Source organism: Oryctolagus cuniculus, chromosome 3 (genome assembly GCF_051225735.1).
Source record: "Oryctolagus cuniculus isolate XC-2025 breed Fujian yellow rabbit chromosome 3, ASM5122573v1, whole genome shotgun sequence".
Taxonomy (NCBI): Eukaryota; Metazoa; Chordata; class Mammalia; order Lagomorpha; family Leporidae; genus Oryctolagus; species Oryctolagus cuniculus.
The window spans coordinates 84,639,132-84,660,271 of record NC_142869.1 but is presented as its reverse complement, the minus strand read 5'-3'; the positions used below and the strand labels follow the sequence as shown (position 1 = coordinate 84,660,271).

General features: G+C 35.9%; 2 protein-coding genes across 2 annotated transcripts in view; one reads left to right on the top strand and one right to left on the bottom strand.

Moving 5' to 3' along the window:
* The window catches only part of GALNT5 (polypeptide N-acetylgalactosaminyltransferase 5), a 53,177-nt gene extending 47,710 nt beyond the window's left edge, over positions 1-5,467 (top strand). Inside the window, exons 9-10 of the mRNA XM_002712143.6 lie at positions 2,567-2,728; positions 4,169-5,467. Coding sequence (XP_002712189.2) covers positions 2,567-2,728; positions 4,169-4,309 — 303 coding nt within the window. The 3' untranslated portion in view covers positions 4,310-5,467. The remainder of the gene's footprint in view (positions 1-2,566; positions 2,729-4,168) is intronic.
* Positions 5,468-10,662: 5,195 nt separating this feature from the next.
* On the bottom strand, positions 10,663-17,670 carry ERMN (ermin). The gene is made up of 3 exons (XM_002712191.6): positions 17,200-17,670; positions 16,478-16,570; positions 10,663-13,719 (listed from the first exon to the last, which is right to left on the bottom strand). Exons 1-3 carry the CDS (start codon positions 17,438-17,440, stop codon positions 13,205-13,207), a joined length of 849 nt encoding a protein of 282 aa, XP_002712237.3. The 5' UTR covers positions 17,441-17,670; the 3' UTR covers positions 10,663-13,204.
* Positions 17,671-21,140: the final 3,470 nt, after the last annotated feature.

Genomic DNA, 21,140 nt, shown 5'->3' with positions numbered 1-21,140 from the left:
TAGACAATTATTTTGTGAAGATAATACTGGCTTGCTGAGTCTTACTTCCTTGCTTTGACTTACTGATACTGCTTACATTTTCAAGCACATTCCACCTGTCCCTCTAAATTCAATGCAGCTACTAGAAGAAAAGACATCTCTAATGCTAAAATTCAGCTATGGATTGTAAATATGAAGCCAAAGTAATGCTTTCTTAATTAGGAAAGAGAGGAGACAGGAAAGTGATTGTGTTAAACAATAAATTGAAAAAAATGATCTTCACTTATTAACAATTCAAAGAGAAAGTAATGTCACAAATTATAAAACAAAACCACAATTAATCCTAATTGTTTAAAAAAATAAATAATGCCATCCTTCAAGGCTATATTTATTTATTTATTTATTTATTTATTTTTGACAGGCAGAGTGGACAGTGAGAGAGAAAGACAGAGAGAAAGGTCTTCCTTTTGCCCTTGGTTCACCCTCCAATGGCCGCCACGACCAGCGCACTGCGGCCGGCGCATCGCACTGATCCGAAGGCAGGAGCCAGGTGTTTCTCCTGGTCTCCCATGCGGGTGCAGGGCCCAAGGACCTGGGCCATCCTCCACTGCACTCCCTGCCCACAGCAGAGAGCTGGCCTAGAATAGGGGCAACCGGGACAGAATCCGGCACCCTCACCGGGACTAGAACCTGATGTGCAGGCGCCGCAAGGTGGAGGATTACCTATTGAGCCGTGGCGCCGGTGGTCAAGGCTACATTTATAGGAAATTTTTGTACCTGAGTAACCAATATTTCACCTGAAAATCCAAATTCTGTTCTTGATAACCACAGAGTCTCTCCAGGGAACGCTAGGGAGCAAACATGAATTATGCAACCTATACATTCCACATAACTCCATTTCTCTCTCTCTCTCTCTCCCCTCTTGCTCTCTGTCTGCCGTATTGCTCATTTTTAGCTTCCATCTATTGCAGTTTGTTTGAATAATAGAAAAACAAAGAAACATGAAGGAAAATAATTTGTTTTAGCAGAATTAATGAGGCTTAATGCAAAGCCAGGGACTATAGCATTCATGCAAAAAAGCTCAAAAGGAATAAAGTCCGTGGATTGAAGAATTAAGCTGTCTCCCTCACCCTACCTAATACATCTCCTTAGTTACTAACTGCTAAAGCAATTGAGAATTCCCTTTGCAAGGTAATATCTAACATCTCTTAGTACCCACACAACCTTTTAACAGTATGCCATTCAACCATGATATTCAAATTTGCATGGGCACACCAATCACCTGGGGAGATTGTTATCACACAGATTCTGATTCCATAAACCTATGGTGAGGTTGAGATTCAGCATTTTTAACCAGCTCCCAGGTGATGCTAATGTTGGTCCAGAGACTATCATTTATGTGCCAAGGGCCAGTACACTGATTTCAATTTAACCTGATAATCTACATGAAATTTGAATTACATTAAAAGTGTTTCATTAAGTAAAGGCATTTAGACAGATTTTACCAGTAGTCTATTTTTTTCAAATACTTGTGCATTAGTATAAAACATCAAACTTCTTGTGACCCAGAGTCTTAGAATAAATTTACCAAATAGCCAATAGAAGTCTGTAAACAACTAGAGAAAATATTTTGTAGGATTGAAAATATTATTCCATTGCCTGAATTTGTATTTACACTAGAAACTTCCCCAAACCAGATTTCTCCAAGAACAGTTATTGTGAACCATGATTCCTGGAGGTATCAACATGGAAAGAGTTGAACCTTTCCTGAGAGTCCAAGTGTCTACACAGTCTTAAGCAAGGAAGCAGAATAATTTCCACCAAAGAAATTTAAGGCTGTAACTTGGATCTCCTGGAATTCCTTCTTGAGTTGGAACCTAAATCATTTGGTACTTTGAACATTTCAATACTGTAAGCACTAAGGGTTGTCTGGGATTGAGAACATCTGAAATGACACCACATGCATATTTACTGATTGTACTAAATGATTTCTATTATCACAGTAACATTTATTGAAGGTTTAGTGTAAAACATTTTGCAGGCATTACCCCAACTTTGAGATAGATACTTTCTTAAAAATAAGAAAAATGAAGGGGCAGACATTGTGGCTTAAAGGGTTAAATTGCCACCTGCAATGCCAGCGTCCCATATGGGCACTGGTTCAAGTCTGGGATGCTCCACTTCTGATCCAGTTCTGTGCTAATGACCTAGGAAAGCAGCAGAGAATGGTGCAAGTCCATGGGCTCCTGCACCCATGTGGAAGACCAGCCATTTTTAGAGTGAACTAGCAGATTGAAGATTCTCTCTCTCTCTGTCTCTCTCTCTCTCGTGTGTGTGTGTGTGTTTGTGTGACTCTACTTTCAAATACATAAAATACATCTTTAACAAAAGAGAGAGAAAAAAATGTGAGCAGATACAGTAAGGGCCTATACTAATCACCATGGGAAGTGGGAGGACTGGGATTTGAGTATCACATGCCAGATCTGAGTGCCCGTATTCTGAACTATTGCTAACAAAAAAGTAAGATAAAGTCCCTACCTTTGTTTGCTGCCTGGAGTGACCTTCTCTTTATTCATTTTCCTTGTAGCTTCAACAATTTAATTATACCTGGTTAAGATTTATCAAGCACGGAGAATTGTGCCTAGCCTCCATTCCTGACAAAGGAGTCCTAATCCTGAACCGTTGCGATAGTAGAAGCCAAGGGCTGAAATGGCTGCATAAATCAGCATCAGCCTTACACCCAAAACTGGTAAGCAAATTCAACTCTCAACCCAATGGGAGAGAAAACCCTCAATGCCAGTTTCTGAGTGAGGAAGCTTTAAATGTGTTGATGACAGTCAAGACCATGTAAAAGCTCACCCAGAGAGATAAACAGATTTTTTTTTTTGTAAATTGCTAAATTTTCTTCTACCAAGTTTATTTCATATCAGATATTTTAAATAGTAGTCAGAAGATTCTTATGATTAGATGGCAATCATTATTATATTTGTTTCTCAATCATTTTTAAGGAGTTATTATTATAATCCTTAGAGAAACCAACTTTTTAAAAATTTTTATTTATTTATTTATTTGACAGATAGAGTTAGTGAGAGAGAGAGAAAGAAAGGTGTTCCTTCTGTTGGTTTACCCCCCAAATGGCCATTACTGCCGGAGCTACGCCAATCTGAAGCCAGGAGCCAGGTGCTTCCTCCTGGTCTCCCATGGGGTACAGGGCCCAAGCACTTGGGCCATCTTCCACTGCCCTCCTGAGCCACAGCAGAGAGCTGGACTGGAAGAGGGGCAACCAGGACTAGAATCCAGTGGCCATATGGGATGCCGGCGCCGCAGGCGGAAGACTAACCAAGTGAGCCATGGCACCGGCCCCTCTCAATCATTTGTTTCAGTCAATTAACAATACCAAAAGTAAGGTTTATAGGCTAGAATTCATTATCATTAGTCATCAGAAAAACTTATCGGGTTAATATATGGAGAAAGCAAGAAGCAGTGTGTATCCCACAAGCTCTACTCTTTAGAACAAGTCTGCTTCTACCTTCCTCCCCCTTTCCATATAAGAAGACTTTTTCTCATCCCCTGTGATTCCCAGAGACCTGGGTTCTCCTGGATACACAGGAGCCAGCTCTCACTTGTATTCAGGAACTGTGTGCATATCTTACCAACTTTGCATTCAATGACATCAAATTGGTAGCTTTGAAACCATCTATTATGGGAATATTTACACCCAAAGAAATCATCAAATGCTACTGAATCAGGGTATATTTATTCGGAGGTCTAGTTATTAATAGTCACCCAAACAATGCTGGTCCACTGTATCATTTCTCAAAATTAAGAAATTAGGTAATTATTTCTATCATGGTATGTCTTTTTTTCTTTACTGCTCTCAATCCATCTCATATAATAGATGATACCTGACTTTTTTCTTTTAAATAACAGTTACCAGCCATATCATTATAACACTCATTTTTCCTTCCTGGAGAATTAAAAGTCTTGTAGCTTGAAGAGGCAAGATAACTAAGTTTGAGACAAAGACAAACAATCCTTTCCCAAGGCTATGTATATGTTATTAATTCACTTCAGGAGAATTCCTAAGGAACCAAAAGCTTCAATTCCTGCACACTTCTTTTTTATTTATTTATTATTTCAGTTGTCAAATGGAGGCTGTGGTTCATTCTCAGATTCTCTTTCTCACTAGGTGAATCACATTATTTTTGAAAACTATCATCAGTTGTTATGCTTAGAAGCAAATTTTTCTCAGAAGACCCTGAATGTAGCTGCTTGTGATGCAATGAAGCCACATCAAAAGTGGAAATTTGAAAAGTATTTTGAAGACTGAAGAGGAATCAATACTTTTATCTAATAATTCTGTTAGATGCTGTGAAAATAACAATGGACTTGGTGACTGTATTTCTCCAGGGTTGTTTAAATTTTTAATTTTAGTAGCATTTGAATGGAAGAGTTGAAATTACAAGAGATGACTCAGGGAAGCAGTTCATCATTGGACTGGAGTCCTTCTACAACACGATGTGGCCTCTTAAATTGCCACTTTCCCACCCTGTGTGAGCATTGGTTCTGCAAGTTGCTCCATCTGTGATTACAGGGAACCAGGAATGAAGACAGGCCACTTGAAGAAGCTCACAATGATACTCACAATGATTGTGTTTGATAACAGCCAGTTCTTTTGACCCACAAGTAGGTATAATCAATGAGAGCTTGGTCTTTGATTTGCCATTTTTAAAATACAGCCAAAACTGCTTGGGTTTATATAGAAAGAAAACTTTGGAAAGATAATACATCTATAACCCTGAGTACATCTATCCAGACTACATGCTTGTTTTCCTGATTGTTTGAAATAGTATTGACCAACGATTAAAGACCCTCCTTGATCTAGATTACCAAATAATGCTTTTTCACAGTCTGAGGAGGTGTAAAACGTTTTGCAGAAGGAAGAGTCTTCAAATACTTATTCAGTGCTAGGTATGGGCATTGTTTTAGCTCATTTTGTGCTTTTAAAGCTATACTTTAAAAAAATTGTCATACAAGTAACTTCCTAGACTTACATGAGTATTAAAAAAAAAGGCAAAGATGGAGAAGCAGAATCACAACTCACCATAATAACCAAAACATTTAATCACAGAATACCTTCTAAGTATGGAACAAGTGGAGAGAGTTGAAGTTACCAAAGCAAAAACAAAGTGATGAAAAATATTGTTTCTTTGATATGGAAATAACAATATACTTTAGATTTAGCAACATTCACAATGATGAAGTATGCAAAAAAAATGGACTCTAGCAGATTTAGAAGAACAAATAAAATGGAGGAAATGAAATGAAAAGGAAAGAGAAAGAGGTAAACAACTCTTTGGGAGAGAGTCAAGGTAAAGTTTCCCTGGACTTGGCCAAAGGAGAAGGGAGATCTTCTACCACCAGCAAGAATTAAACAGCAAAGCCCTCAGTGTGGACACAATGACACATGGACAAATTTGGAGGAAAATTCAATATTTCTTTGATCCAAATTGAACCTCTAATCTTAAGCATACCAATATTTAGACATGCCAAAGAGATCTGAGAGTTTAGGATATTATTTATAAATGCGTTATTAATGATAAATTGATGCCCAAAAGACTAATTACTTCTCTAAAAATCCCAAGCAAGTTACTAAGATAATCAAGATTAGAATTCAGATCTCCAGATAGGGGTCATTGTCCTGCCTCAGATCATTGAACTTAGACACATGTGCCTGCATGGTATTAGAAAGACACATAACCCTCTTTCCTGGATCTTTTCCTGAATCTCTGGAGGAAGCTCTATTCTTGTAATATTAAAATTTTTTTAACCTCTATTAAGTTCAGGTGGTGGTAAAACTGTTCATATTTAGTTCTGACCTCCTATTTCACATTAAATTTTAATTCCAAACTAATTAGTGAAAAGTAGAGCTATAACTAAGGATGGGAAAAAGAAACATTTTTGCACATTTGTGATGTGCTTAAGATACTTTATTCAAATAACTGATTATTGCAGCTGAGATTGGCGAATAGATGATGAGATAATTATTTTCAAAAATAGCCATGTGAGATAAAAAAAAAAACACGTCAGTAACCAGTTGAATTATTGACCAAGATGAATATTTTGTGTACCTGTGTAATTCTTCACACCACTAAAAAACAGGATATGCCTTTCCTCAGGTCTAGTGACTCTTGTTATCCAAAAGCAGTTTTCAGGAAGAAAAATCAACTCCTCTCAGAAAATGATAATTCATGTTTTGGGTACATTTACCTTTGAGTATACCAGCTGAGAAACTTGAATGCTTTTCTTAAAAGACTATATAGTCTATTCAACGTGTGTTCTTCCTAACTTTGACATACTCATTATATAAAGCTATGTTTAAATCGATGTTATCGATATAAAAAAAGATAGTTTTCAGACATGATATATTTGTTTTGGGTAAAATTTTAAACTGTTGTTACCATGCAATTACTCAGTTACTCCAACATGCAAGGAACCAATCCCTAGTTGGGCATCAGCATGAGCCTAACCCTGAGGATATTCACTCATTATGAAACCTACTACCAATATATTTTTTTCTGAACATTACCCCGTAAATTTTGTTTTCAGAAGACTGAGATTAAGGTTAAATGCTAGAAGTTCTCTGGTATTTCTTTTTTTTAAGATTTATTTATTTATTTGAAAGTCAGAATTACACACAGAGAGAAGAAGAGACACAGAGAGAGAGAGAGGTATTCTTTTTTTTTTTTTTCCCCCAAATGGTTCACTCTGATGCTGGCCGCAACACCCGGAGCTGCGCCAATCTGAAGCCAGGAGCCAAGAAATTCTTCAGGGTCTCCGATGCGGGTATAGGGGCCCAAGGACTTGGGCCATCTTCCATTGCTTTCCCGGCCATAGCACAGAGCTGGATTGGAAGTGGAGCAGTCTTGGTCTCAAATCGGCGCCCATATGGGATGGTGGCACTGCAGGCAGTGGCTTTACCTGCTTTGCCATAGCACCTGCCCCGGGTCTCTGGTATTTCTAATGATAAACTCTTGGATGGGACATATTAGGGACCTAATCGGCACTGATTTGTTCAGAAGAGGCTGTGCTATTGGGCCTTCAGAGCTTTCCCTGGATTGGCTTAGGTTACTTTTTTTTTTTTTTTCCTCAAAAAAAATATGTCTACAACTTGAACACAAGGGTAGCCTTGGTGAATATTTAACAGGATTTGTTTGATCCAAAAATGAGTTTGCCAAACCCTCTAAGTGCTTCTGCATCTTTCAGCAAAATTCCTTTCTCTTTTTCAGCAGTTACCTAGGTCTTTCACCCTACTTTTCTGTAGGATGTCACAGATGCTGTTGGTAAAACCATATTTTGTCACCAGCATCAAATTTGCTCAATTCTGCTTGCTGACATTCAATCAGCTGTCATTCACAGGGCTGCAAGTCACCATGTGCCACGATCACAATGTATCATTAGCTTTGCTGCACTAATTTGGAAACATTCTCTTAGATATTAAAACTCCTTACTTCTAGCATTGCCTTAGGGATGATAGAAGGACAAAAGTACACATAGCAGTTGGTGGGAATTTAGTATTCCCAGTCACTCTTGATTTCATGAATGGCTTATAATGATTGTCAGAGATTCTTATGCAAGAGAATGGAGTTGAGGCACACCAGATAGCACCATCTTTATTTGTTCTAACATTTCTAATTTAACTTTCACATTCAGAACACAGGAAAGAAATTATACCTCAGATGAGAGCCTGAACGTCTTAGATTTTTAAAAAGGCAATTCAAGGGGTGAAGAGAAAAGAAAGAGGAACTAATTTTCATTGCATACTCACTGTGTGCTGGGCACTGCATGTGCTCTGTCTCATGATGTGTCTAATACAGTAAGGTGGCTCTCATTCTCCTCATTACACAGACAAGGAAGATGACTCCCCATAAACTGATAAGGCATTTGTTCTTTCCACTATCAAGATATAAAATGGAGTATCCATTCTGTCTGGCTTGAAAAAATAATTTGTTCCACTTTGTCATGCAGCATTAATTCTTCTTTTACCTTTTTTTTTTTAATGGGACAGCTAATATAGATGGGCTTAGTTAACAAAATCCCTTAGCTGCAGAGTATTGATGGCATGAATGATGGAATGAGGTGGAGTCAAATCTCTGTGGTCTCTCTTGGGTGCTGAGTAGAGAGGAAACCGAAGCTGGGCTTCTCTCTTTGGTAAACAACTGACATGTAGGTGCCTACTCTAACATGATTTTCTATGATCTATCTCCTTAACTTCATGTGGAACCTGTCCTTTTCCATCTCTTAGACTGAACATGAGACAGGGAAATTAACATGTAGAGAGTTTCTTCTCTGTGAATATTCCCCCAACTTTTAAGCAAAGTTGACAGATCTCTCAATTTGAACAGAGATAGGACATTAAAAATTGGAGTCCTTCAATTTAAAATATATACCATATTTCTACTCATTGCATAGATTGTCATTTTTAATCAACATTGTCAGAGTTACTCAACAATGGCTAAAAGCTAAAATGCCTTGAAAAGAAACACTAACCAATGCTATTATAAAAAATATTTATTTTCTGACAGAGAACCATTCCATGGACATATTTGAATAAGTGATGTGAAGTATTATATATCCCTGATGAGGTCTAGTGGATGGTATTTCTGGGGTGGATGGTGCCTATATCTGAAAGAATGAAGTAAATACTGTAGAATTTGGTGGATTTCATGTCTCTATTTTCAACCTAATGGGTCAACTAATGGTTACTATTCCAATTAGGCTCCCTTTGCAATTTTATACATTGCTTTGAAAAAACACAAACACTAATGAAAATTCTGGTTTTCCATCACTTAAAGCAAATTCTACTATGCTGATTTCCTCATGGTGATTTTTGCTGGTTGACATCAAATTAAAAATTAATTTATTTGAAATCAGAAGATTTCTATTTTATTATTGACAGATACTGTCAGCTTAAGAATATTGATGTAAGTATCTCTATAAATCAAGCCTTTATATTAGATGTTGAGATTAAGAATTTTGATATCATGAATAGTCCTTTATCTTACCACTCAAAAATATTAATTTTTATAAATAAAAGATCCTTCAAAAAGATTATGCAAGACAAGTATTAAGAAAATTCTATGCCTGGATATAAAAATTTTGTACCAAAATTAGCTTCTCTTTTCATTCAATGCTCCACAAACTTTTTGAAGCAAACTTCAGTATCTGTGTGGTTATACATATGTTATGTGTGTGGGTGTCTCTACCTGATTTTTTGAATTGGGAAAAAAATAAAACAATGAATTATAACATAATGAAAATGTAAAAAAAAATTGGATGTGTTGAACTCTCTTTTAGGGGAATATATATATATATATATATGTAACTTTGTCCACAACTGACCTTCTGAACAAAAGTATCTAAACTGGACTTTCATTCTGGATACTGTTTTCCAAACTTGAAAGAGTAATCAAAACAAATTATCAGGGTACTTATTACTCAGTTTAGCATTATGCATATGCCCTAATTCCTCTTCTTCAAACAACTGTCCAAAAGATGATAGTAGCTAAAGGAAATTGGTTTTAAAATAAGAGATTGCCAAATTAGTGAATTTTGTTATTGTACCTGAAAACAATTGTAGGTGAACAAGATTGAAACTGTGGCATATAAAGGATTTTGGAGTGAAATTGGACTTTTTTTCCTATTTAAAATTTATACAAAGGGAACAAATTTAGTGTGTGTCATATAAAGTATCTGTTTTTTGCCACTGACCAATTGAAATATAAAGAATCAAGTATAGAATTTTAAATTTCCAGGTAAAAGTCCAAAGTAGTTTCAGAATCTATTTGCATTTCTCCTGAGCTGTTAGTTAGATGCTAGATGTCATCATTCAGTTTTGTGGTTTGCCATGCATATAGATGATTTCTTCTGCCCATTACTGTCCATGCCATGCTGTTTGTGTTGAATGGCCCAATCATCTCATTTTCTTCATGAACTCTACATACATTGTCATGTTCATTTTTATTGTGTTATGTTACTGTCTGATATTTTAATATTGGTAATTATAACTTTTGGCATTTTTATAGTACTCTTGTTTTTATGGTGCAGTGAATGTTTGTATTTTAAGGAATGTGGTTGCCTTCCTCAAATAGTCAAACATATTTCTTCTTTATGGTATTCCTGTGTTTCATCCTTTTCCATAATTCTCTATTATTACTTACATGTTAAATGTTTTCTCTATTGTTTTGAAAAACGTAAACATCCATTCTCCATTTGAAAATGTGCCAAAAGTACTACCCCATGTAAATATGCAGAAAAAATTACTATGAAAATGTCCACATAGTTGCAATGAATTATCTTGATGACTACAAAGATAATTATATGTTTTTTCAAGTTGTTGGCATTAATATGCACCTAAAACAATGTGTTTCTTTAAAAATTATAGAAATTTTCCATCTATGCTACATATTTTCCACTAGAAATTCTGTATCTAATTTCATATACAATCATTTTAAGATCTTTTTGAAATAAATAATATTCATGAATTAAAATAAGCTTTTTTTGTGATTTATGAAAAAGCATTTATTGATAGTCTTAATTGCTGTTGATATGCAAGGCCTTTCTCAAAACTTTAAAAGGTAGTTAAAGAAAATGAAGTCTTGAAACAGAAACAAAGACACAAACTTTCATTGAGAACAAATGAAACACAGTAGTGCTTTATTTAAATTGTTAATAGATAGTTGATATATTCTGGTAAATTCTGAGTCTTCAAATGTAACATTGTATGAAAGACACATTTTGAATTTGCAGAGAAATAGAGCTATTATTAATTCCTGTTCATCCAGCAACAAAGCAAAAGAAAAAGTCACGTAAGAAATGACACATTTACACAAGAAATCAGTTTTCTCTCCCTTCACTAGCCAGGGTTCTTGCCAGCCCTGAATCTTGAACACAAAAGCTCAGGTACGCTTTCATGTGTAGTTACAAATTCATATTCTGAACCATGTCCCATCTGTGTTCCCAATATGTTAAATATCCTCCATGCAATCTGAACCAGAACTTTGGCTTTCCTAGGCTCCCAAGATTTAAGCAGACACCCATCACCAGCCTGTTATTTAAGGCTACTTAACTCGGTGGCCTTTCTGTAAGATGGCAGTAGAGGGCAATGCATACCAGTAACAAAGAACAGTTTCAGTGATCTCTTGCAGCTACCTTGTCTCATACATGAACTTGAAGCAATTAAACACAACCATCAGTAGTTTTGTTTACAGAATGTTTTATGCTTGGTTAATTGATGGGAACACAAAGCTAAATAAACTAGGGCTACTGTACAGTGTCACCCATGAGGGCTAGTTGCTTGACCATGTCACACAGCCATAGACCTCCCACCTTACTTCAGTTCCACAAGAAGTCATTACCTCTGTTGGAGTATATCAGATTACATGATAAAGAACACAATGCTGTGCTTTCAAGTAAAGAGAACATTCTAGGGGTAAGCAGTAAAACAGAAAAGAAAATAGGTGGTCCAGGTGGAAATACTTAGAAGATGTAAATGAAACAGGGAATTGTCCTAGTGCATCAACTTTCTACCTAACATTATAAATAGTCCTACTTCTTTCCCTCACTTTATTCTACAAATTGACACTCATGTTGGTTCCATAGATTAAGGGTACTTTCACTTGAAATGGTAATGTGGTCAAGCATTCCTTTGAAAGAATAAAAGGAGCACTTCAATCCTAAATTCAGAATTGAGTCTTGTAAACATTAGACAATAGTGTATTATGCCTTGCAAATATATTGCATGATCAGGAAGAACTAAAGAAGTTGCCATTAGAGTGTGTGGGATTTGTTACACATAAATAAGCGATACTCTAACAAGTACTAACCCAGAGTTTTTCACCAAATTAGACAGAAATAAACAAAGGGTTGAATAGTACAATGAAGACTGTATTACATCCAGACAATAAGGTATTGTCTTTTTCTCTGAAGCGCTAAAAGATATCTTTATGTGTGATAACAGAAAGTTCAGGGTAATATATATGGAAGCAAGAAGTGAAAATTGTGGAACAAACTATCAAAGAGTATAAATATAGACACTCTCTTTTCATAAATATTCAATACATTATTTGACACATTGGTTTGAGTGAAGCTCCACAAGCACAATTTTAAGCATCTTGATTTGGGCTGAGGTCCAGTAAATTATGTATTCCTAACAACTATCAGAGCTTTCTCACTAAAAATACATACTCACACTCCACTTTGAAAATATTCTAAGATAATTATTTCCATTTTCATAGAAACTAGTACAGTTATGACTAGCGTTGTCTCAGGTTTATAAGGGGAGAAAATTATTCTGAGATACTGTTAATAAGAGAAACTGTGGTAATAGAGGGACATTTTCTTAAAATCGTGCTAAAGCTGTCATTTTTATTCTTAATGACTTTAACTGCGCTAGACAAGATGTTATTTTCAGTCACAGAAAAAAAAGAGTATCCAATATAACTCTTTAGCCTATTGCCCACCAATCTTCTACCCCCTCCCTCCATCAACATCACAATGGGTTGAATTCAGTTTGAAAGCATAAAGCCAACATTTAGCAAACAAAATTCTCCTGACAGACAGTTGCTCATTCCCTCTAGTGAGAAAATACAGAGAATTGTAACACCTACAAAGGAGATTTATAGAATCTTCACTCTGCATGTGCCAAGGAAAACCACTTACAATTTCTTTGAGGGATGATAGGAAAGGTAAATAATTTTGAAAATGGATTTTTCAGAGTCTACAAAACCATGCTTAAAAGTAAAAGAGGTTTAATATTGGACTTTCCATAATCCTGATGTAGAAGAAGAAAGACATACACAAAAAATATAGGAATCATTTCAAATAGTCCTTCTTTCATTTGATGACTCTCTTTCTCAACATTGCTTCTTTTAAAGCTAAATTAGGCCAGATTCCCTAGTGGGGACTAGTTGTTTAGTGCTTACCACACAATGCTGTATTAGTGATGTTTTAAAAAGCAAATATCCAGGAACAAATCTAAATCTTTGTGATTTGAAGTTAGCAGACTGGATTTTAAGTTGTTCCATGTTATTCTACAGGGAAAAAGAAAGCAAGCTTGCACATCTTTCATGTGGATAACTCAAATAAGGAGTAGAAAGATGCATCTCAGGACAATAGGATTAGCTTCTGCTTTAGTGGGTGTGAGCATTTCTCAGTTCCAGTTAGTTCATAAATGCATCATAGACTCAAACTCATCAATTCTTTGCTTTGTGTTCCCTTTCCTGATTTTCCGATAGGATATTGTATTGTATCTTGAGTAAGCATTTCGGGAGATATCACTCTTCTTTCCTAAGGTTGGCTGCTCATCAGGTGTCACAGGTTGGGAACCAGGACTGCTCAGTGGGGTGTCCTCATTTACATCACCTTCCTCCTTAAATTGAGAAACCTCTTCATATTTTTTCTTAAATTCTATCACTCGAACTTCATCTTCACCATCATTGCAATCATCATCATCATTATTAATTTCTTCCTCCCACACCTCTTGCTCCTGGTCATGTTTAGAGTGCAACATGTCAGCTTGGGTAGGCTTCCGAAATCCTAACCATTCAATTTCAGTTGCCTCATAAGCTTTGTTCTTATCCATATCTTCTCTCCCTTCCCAAGGTTGTTCCACAATCCTTTCTTCTTGTCTACTTATTTCTTGGTTACTGCTGCTCAGAGGAATCTTCTCCCATTGATGTCCTGTGGGAAGCACAATACCCAGCTGTCATTTTGTTATCTCTAAATGAAATTTCTGGACAATCATTTCCCAACATGTGTTTGCTGAGATATAATTCTATGGGTTACTAAAAGTTTTCTATAAGCAGGCTACACAGTAAAATTAGTTTGGAAAACACTGGATTAAATATAGTCAAATAAGCTTCTTCAGAATCTACTCAAGCCAATGAATGTTGTAAGTCTCCAAGAAACAACTTATTTGACTACGGAACTGTGTTGCTGGATACTACTGAATTTAGCAAGAATGGAATTTTCTGAAACACACTTAAACATCTTTTCTAGACTCTACCAACTGGATATATGAATACAAAGTAAAATTTTGGAGATATCTCTCTCTCTCTCTCTCTCTCTCTACCATACACGCACACACACACACACACACACACCCATATCCCTCAAGGAAAGTTAGACAAATACCTCAAGGGAAAAAAGTTATTTTCCAAAAGTAAAAACACTGACAGCCCATGTCTTGTCACATCATTAGAATAACACAATTTGTACTTGACATGTGAGTTGACTTAAAACAGCCACGTAGAAAAGGAGGAGTGGGGGCCCTTAGATTTTCAAGAATCATGCCCTGGTCTGACCTAGGCATCAAGTCCAAAATGATCTGATAACAATCTGCCATTGATTTCTTGAGCCAAGATTTAAAAATCATAGTGAGGTCATAACCACATAATGCTAGATAAGTTTGTAGTTTTAGGCATGTTTCTAATGACAATTAATTTGTTCAAGTTCTTTGATATCCTGCAATTCCTTTTACCTGGCTTAACTTACTGCAGTCATGACCACTCACACAGCTAGATCATATCAATATACCATCAACAATATTTACTGATCATGCTAAGAATTAATTATAAGGAAAAAGAAGTAGTTTCCACCCCTAAGGGGCTTTTGTGGGAAGCCTCAATTTATAATGTATGCTACTCAGAAATGCTGTCTGGTTACCTCCCTTTCCAGATCTGGGTTCCCCACTTCCTATAGGACCATAAGAGTGTGTAAATGAGGTGAGAGGTAATCTTCCTCTTTGTCCTTTCCTTTCACAACTCTCTACTTTTTCTGAAAGATGTCCACAACTTGTCTATTTTCATCTATGATTTTAAATCCTATTTTCTTCTTTTTCTGTTTTCCTGTTTTAAGATCAAATTGTAAGCTTAAAGAGATATATAAAAATGAATTATTATCCTTAACAAGTAATAAAACACATAGCTACTGTCAGCTGTTTCCAGTCAATGTTCTATATATTATAATATGCGTTAGAAAGTTGCAATGATTTTAAATTTTGCTTCATTTTTTGCATTTTTCCACAAGAACAAAGAATTGGATCTTTTTGTTCATATTCATGAGTCAAGCATATGATTGTCATGTATGAAATTATTCTCTGAATTTAAACTATAGTTTTTCTTCAATATATTTAGCATCTTTATATTTTTCAGTCTAGGAGATTGAAGGTTTTATAACTGGTTGTCATTGTGGAAATAAGATTTGTGCCTCTGTCATAGAGGAAAAACAAATGAATCCCCCACCAAACACCCAAGGATTCATTCAGGGAAAATATCACCACTGAGACTGTCTAGTTTAAAAATACAGACTGCTTTCATTCTTCATCTGATCAAAATGAATGATCCTAGGAAACTGTTGTTACAGTGGATCTTCTGATAAAGAAATTTGAAAGGAATTCCAGATCAAAGACGAATCTCCCTGCTTCTGAAGCCCTGGCACATTAGAAGCAGAAAGGTGAGGGCAAAGAAGTTATTCCAGTCATTGTTAGGGAACCAAGTCCTATGAATTATCTCTGGTACTGCATCAGCTTGACAATGGCTAATATTTCTTGCTATAGTTTTCCTTAAATATATACAATCGGTCCATAGAAACAGATTAAGAGGTGTCCAGCCAAATGGATCAAACCCAGGAAAAGGGTTTGCCAGTCATACCTGACTCCCTTGGCATCTACTAATATTACAACCAATGATATCTTCAATATTTGGATAGTTAAGGTCCTAAATATGCTAACCTGGTTAAGTTTAACAAGCTGACTTTAATTGAGATACATTGTTTATGACTGTGAGTGATGAAAGGAATGATGAAATAGGCTTTACTCAGTTTTTTTTTTTTTTTTTTTGGCAACTACTTGAATGTAGATGTCTCAGAAGAAGGATATAAAGGATTTTGTGTTTATTTATCTATTGAGTTTTTTGAAATTTCATAAAAGGTTCTTGTTATTACCATTTTCTTGAAGAACATGATTAAGATTAACTTAATCACCTCAGGAGCATTCTTTGACAAGAAATAGTTAACCATTTTGTACTTAGAGCAGTGGCCTAGAATTTTCTTAAAGAGTAAGTCAAATTATAAACTAAATGTCACTAGTAATCTCCTAGGACTAGCCTTTTTTTTGAAACATTTATATTTTACAAGATTCCTGACAGATTTGGAAACATAATCAAAAGGAAAGGTTGATTTAGTGGACTAACTCATTGAGAGACAGATGTCATACCAATCAGCTCAACCAGTTCAGGAGTGCAGACCTTGAATTGTATGCAATGCTTTCCAAGGTGCAATCCACAGATAACTCAAGACTCTGTTATCTGCCTATAACAACTTGGGAGTTTGAATCATTGCCTTGATTGATTTTTCAACCCCAGATTCATTAAACATTCCATGTAAAAACTGACTTTCATATTCAAATAATTTTTGTATACTAAAGTATGGTTACTGTTACCTTCTCTGAATGTCATTTCATCAACACTTGTTTCCTGAAGAGAAATGTCTGTGATAGCCTTATGAACAATAAAGAGGTTCTCTTCTGGGTTTTCTGGGGAAAAATGTATGGTTAGTATTTTATCATTTAAAATATACATAATTCAAGGGGTAACAAATTATCAACTAGATAAATTTCTTCAAGTTTAATTATGACCACTAAAAATTCTTTTTTGATCTTGATTCAGATTTTTATTGATCCCTCTTACTTAACAATTATTTAATGTGTTTGTTGATAATCTCCCTTTGATATCTATACAAAATGTGGAACCACGAATTCATCCTTAGGTATATTTAGGAAGAAATTTTAAAATTCTGAATTCTCTTTGTTCAACTAATAATGGAGTTATCCACAACAATAATAAATAATAGTTGTTAACAATTAACCAACACATGGTTAACATGTTAACAATTAACCAACAATTAACCAGCAACACTGTAAAAGTAGGTACTATTATTCTGCCTTCTACCAAAACACCTTGAGCTTCAGGAGACAAGGAAATTTGTTCAACGTCTATAACTCTCCTTGAAAATCCTGAGTTTATTCCTTGTGCTGTGAAGTCCTAGTAGAATAAGAGGCTACCTTTTGGAGATATTCAGCTCATTCTTAACAGTGCATGAAAAAAATCCTAAGTGAGTTTATAAATCAAAACAAGCAAATTTAGGAGAAGGGAACTACTTTACCTTTTGGAATATGCTCATCGGTGGACCAGTTGAGCAGCACATTCCCTTGTGACTTTCCACTTTCCTGCTGATTTCCTTCTGGGGGTAAATCTTCCAGACTGGGTTCTTCCCTGCAGAATGGCAGAGTACTGTTCACATCAGTTGGTTCTTCATTGATTTTAGGGATTGCTTGCTGGCCATTTTCAGGTGGTTTTTCCCCATTACATGCAACCTGACTTAATATTGCTGGAACATCCGTCATAATGTACAATTCAGTCCAATAACGGATCTTTGGTAAGCTATCTTCTCTTGCCTTCAAGTCCAGTAGTTCCAACTCCTACTCTAACAGTCCAAATATTTTACTTTGCACATAAGAAGATTCTTTTCGTAAAGGTGTCCAGACAGAGCTTGGAACAAATGCAATAGGATTTGTCAGATTTCAGGAGCCCATGAGCAAGAACCAGCCAATCACTATCTTCTTTGTAGCTCAGCAGCCTCAGTTGGGGAATTAATGGCACCCTTTCGATTTACATAAACAAACAATCTGAAGAAATCAGGCTTTTGTGTTGGCATGTGGAGGGGGACTTTGAGCTTGTCAGTCCCCTCTGGGAACAGAGATTTTTGTCCCTTTTCATAATGGCTCATTGTAAGTTTCCTTGTAACAGGAGCCACGATTGTTCCACAGCTTTAATCCAGAGAGAATGACCATCTTGAGGCATATTAGTTCTGTGTAACCAGCTTAACATTTCCAAACAGATTTTGTTCAAGTAAAACCTCAGCTATTTTGTAAAGGACAATAGCATCATTTCGTATTTATTAAAGAATAAAAACAGCTTATCAAACCACCTGTATACAGGACAATTTTATTGTAAATACTTCTGGCAGCAGATTTGACAGTGTTTTTTCAGGAGACCAAGGAAGGGAGTTAACACTAATGACTTTATAGCAATACCAAAACTTTCAAATTTTTGAGCAATTCATTTAGCCAACGGGTTCTTAAATTCATTTATTTATAACAACTAATGCTCAACCCTTACTTTAAAACCCTCAAGTAATTTTTCTCATAAATTTTTCACTTCTCACAATCAGAATTATTCTTCGTATTCCATATTGATAACACATGATGTAGATACAATCATATAGCACAAATATAGCCTGCCTTGGCAGCCAAGATTGATTATGTAAAGCATTTCCTATTGACTATCACTTTCTTTTTAAAGGAACAAATTAACTCTTTTTATATTTTTGTGTTCTCCTATGGTACATAATGATTCCCAAGTCTTTGCCCTTGTTGTCTCATCTTTGAAATGCCCGTCTCTTCCTCAAAACCAAGTCCTGGATGTGGTCAGCACTTCTGAGTTCTCAAAACTTATACTTTAATATCTTTTCCCTTATGACATCATCTCTGACCCATTGGATTAAGATGGCACTCCTGTTATCCATTATCATTGCCCTTCAACTGTGATTGCACAATTGTCTACATAGTGTCTCATTCACTAACTGGAATATAAGCTTGCTGGGGGCAGGAACCATTTTTATGTTTGCATGGGGTCTCACATCTGTCTTTGCCTAAGTAGGTGCCCATAAAACTCTATATATTTGAATATGTGTGTGTGTATTTGAATCAATGAATGCATTTTTCTCCAAATAAATATATTTGACACCTTTTCTATAAGAGGAGAGGAAGAATAGAAGTTGAAGTGTAATTGTTTATTTTTCACCCTTAAAAGTGTGCCCAGGGCTGGGCCCAGTAGAGACAATCAACATCAGGGAACTGTGGTATCATCCCTACTCCCATGACCTTGGAAGACACCTCTGATATATCCTAGGACTTCCTCCTTTGTCATCACAAGCATTTCTGTATCCAGCATACTACTTCTTTGTTTTTTATTTCTTTTCATAGCATTTATATGCCACACACTGTTCTAATTATGTTACAAATAGTAATACATTTAACCTTTAGAACTGTCCTGTGAGGTGTGTGCTAGTAATATTCCCATTTTACTGACTAGAAAAAGGAAGCACAGATTTAAGAACTTGGTTCTGGTCACACAGCCAGTAACCCTACTGAAATGTATACACAATGCTGATGAAGCCAAGTGCCATCTCTGATATGCATGTCTATGTATATTTGAATCAAGTATCCCTCAGGGATTCAGACTTTTTAAAAATATTTATTTTATTTATTTGAAAGGCAGAGTTGTAGAGAGAGAAGGAAAGGAAGAGAGAGAGAAAGAGGTCTCCCATCCACTGGTTCACTCCCCAGATGACCACAACAGCCCCACATGGCCATAATGGTCAGTGTTTGGCCAGGACAAAGTCAGGAGCCAGAAGTTTCATCCAGGTCTCTCACATGGGTGCAATGGCCCAAGTATTTGGGTCATCTTCCACTGCTTTCCCAGGAGCATTAGTAAGGAGCTGGGTAGGAAGTAGAGCAGCCAGAATTCCAACCGGCACCCATATGGGATGCTGGTGTTACAGGTGGCAGCTCAACCTTAATCCCCAAGGGATTCAGAACTAAATATTGTGGCAGCATAGGTGGCTGTAGCTGTAAATGGGCAGCAGAGGTCCCAAGGAAGTATCAAGAAAACAACTGCTGGCAGTGTTGAATGACACCCTCTGCAGGAAAACCAACTAGGGAGTTCACTATCGAAAAAATTGTCAATGGCATCAGATGGGGACATGCAGAAACTAATATCAAAGCTTAGAAACAAACAGGCACATACTAGATTATGAAATCCCTTCAAGCAAGAAGTGATACTAACAGCTGAACACCCACAAGTGGGCATAGAAATGTAGAAATACTTAGATTTGCTTTCAAAGGAACTGTCTTCAATTACTCCCTGTTCCTTTGAAACCATCAAGTACCAAAATTCAGGAACACAGCAAAGCTTAGGGAGTTTAGGTTCATTCTCCTCCTACCCCTGGATTTCTCTTACCCTATAGCAACATGTAGCTCTTACCTATATCCTAGATTTTATGAGAATTTACTCATTTAGTTAGTTTGAGATTGTCTTTTTTTAAATGCCATACTTTGACTTTATGACATTAGAAATTTTTCAGATCTAGAAAGATAAAACAATGATACAGAGCTCTGTCAACCTCAGCTATCCAGTATACTCAGATTCATTAAATTTTGTTTTTTATGTAGCCCTACAGAACAATGGAGATTAGGTAAATGGTGTATAGCTTTTTTATAAAAAAAAAAAAGATGGCAAAATGAAACACATTTAACACCAAGATGAATTTATCTTCTAAATACAACACAGTGTATTTTGTCCAGAAGGAGCTAAATTGTCAACCATGCCTTCGAAAATGTGCTGGAACTTGCACTAATGACTCTTAATTAAAACACTGCTTCATAATGAACCATAACTATTGATTTTATATAACTTACTGAAGTAGTTGGCTTTTCCTATCATTTGTTATTCTTAATGGTAAAGGACAGCATAAAAAAGTAAGGGCTATCAAGTCGGTAGGAAAATATGGTCATGAAAGGGTCATGTGAATATCCACTTTCCCTTTGTCAAGTGATAAACAATGTTGGCTACATTAGGTCCAGAAACCATATTTGGAGAAACATCATAAACATTGTTCTCTAATGATGTGTGAAAGGCCAAACCACAAATTAATATTGTGGCTAAGAGAGGCCCAGTACACAGTACATAAAAACAAGATGTAAAAGATAATTTTTCCTCTTGACCACTAGAGTCAATTCATTTTGTATTTTTAATGTACACAATTCAATGTATTTATTCTTTTATACATTATCTAAAATGTATAATAAAATAATTTTCATAACATATATAAACTCCTAGGCTAAAATATTTTTAAATAATTTTAATTTAAAAATATACCATATGTATAAAGTTGCACATATTTATTGCTCACCTTGTGATGTTTCATTACATGTATACATTGTGTAATTCCAAGTGAATATTTTTATCTTTTCAAGCATTTAT

Excerpts from the sequence above, each read along its gene's own strand:
- ERMN (XM_002712191.6), bottom strand. The coding sequence starts at position 17,440 with ATGACGGATGTTCCAGCAATATTAAGTCAGGTTGCATGTAATGGGGAA. Across the intron at positions 16,571-17,199 it reads CGATGAGCATATTCCAAAAG|AAAACCCAGAAGAGAACCTC; the intron begins GTAAAGTAGTTC and ends ATTTTTCCCCAG. Across the intron at positions 13,720-16,477 it reads TGAAATGACATTCAGAGAAG|GACATCAATGGGAGAAGATT; the intron begins GTAACAGTAACC and ends TGCTTCCCACAG.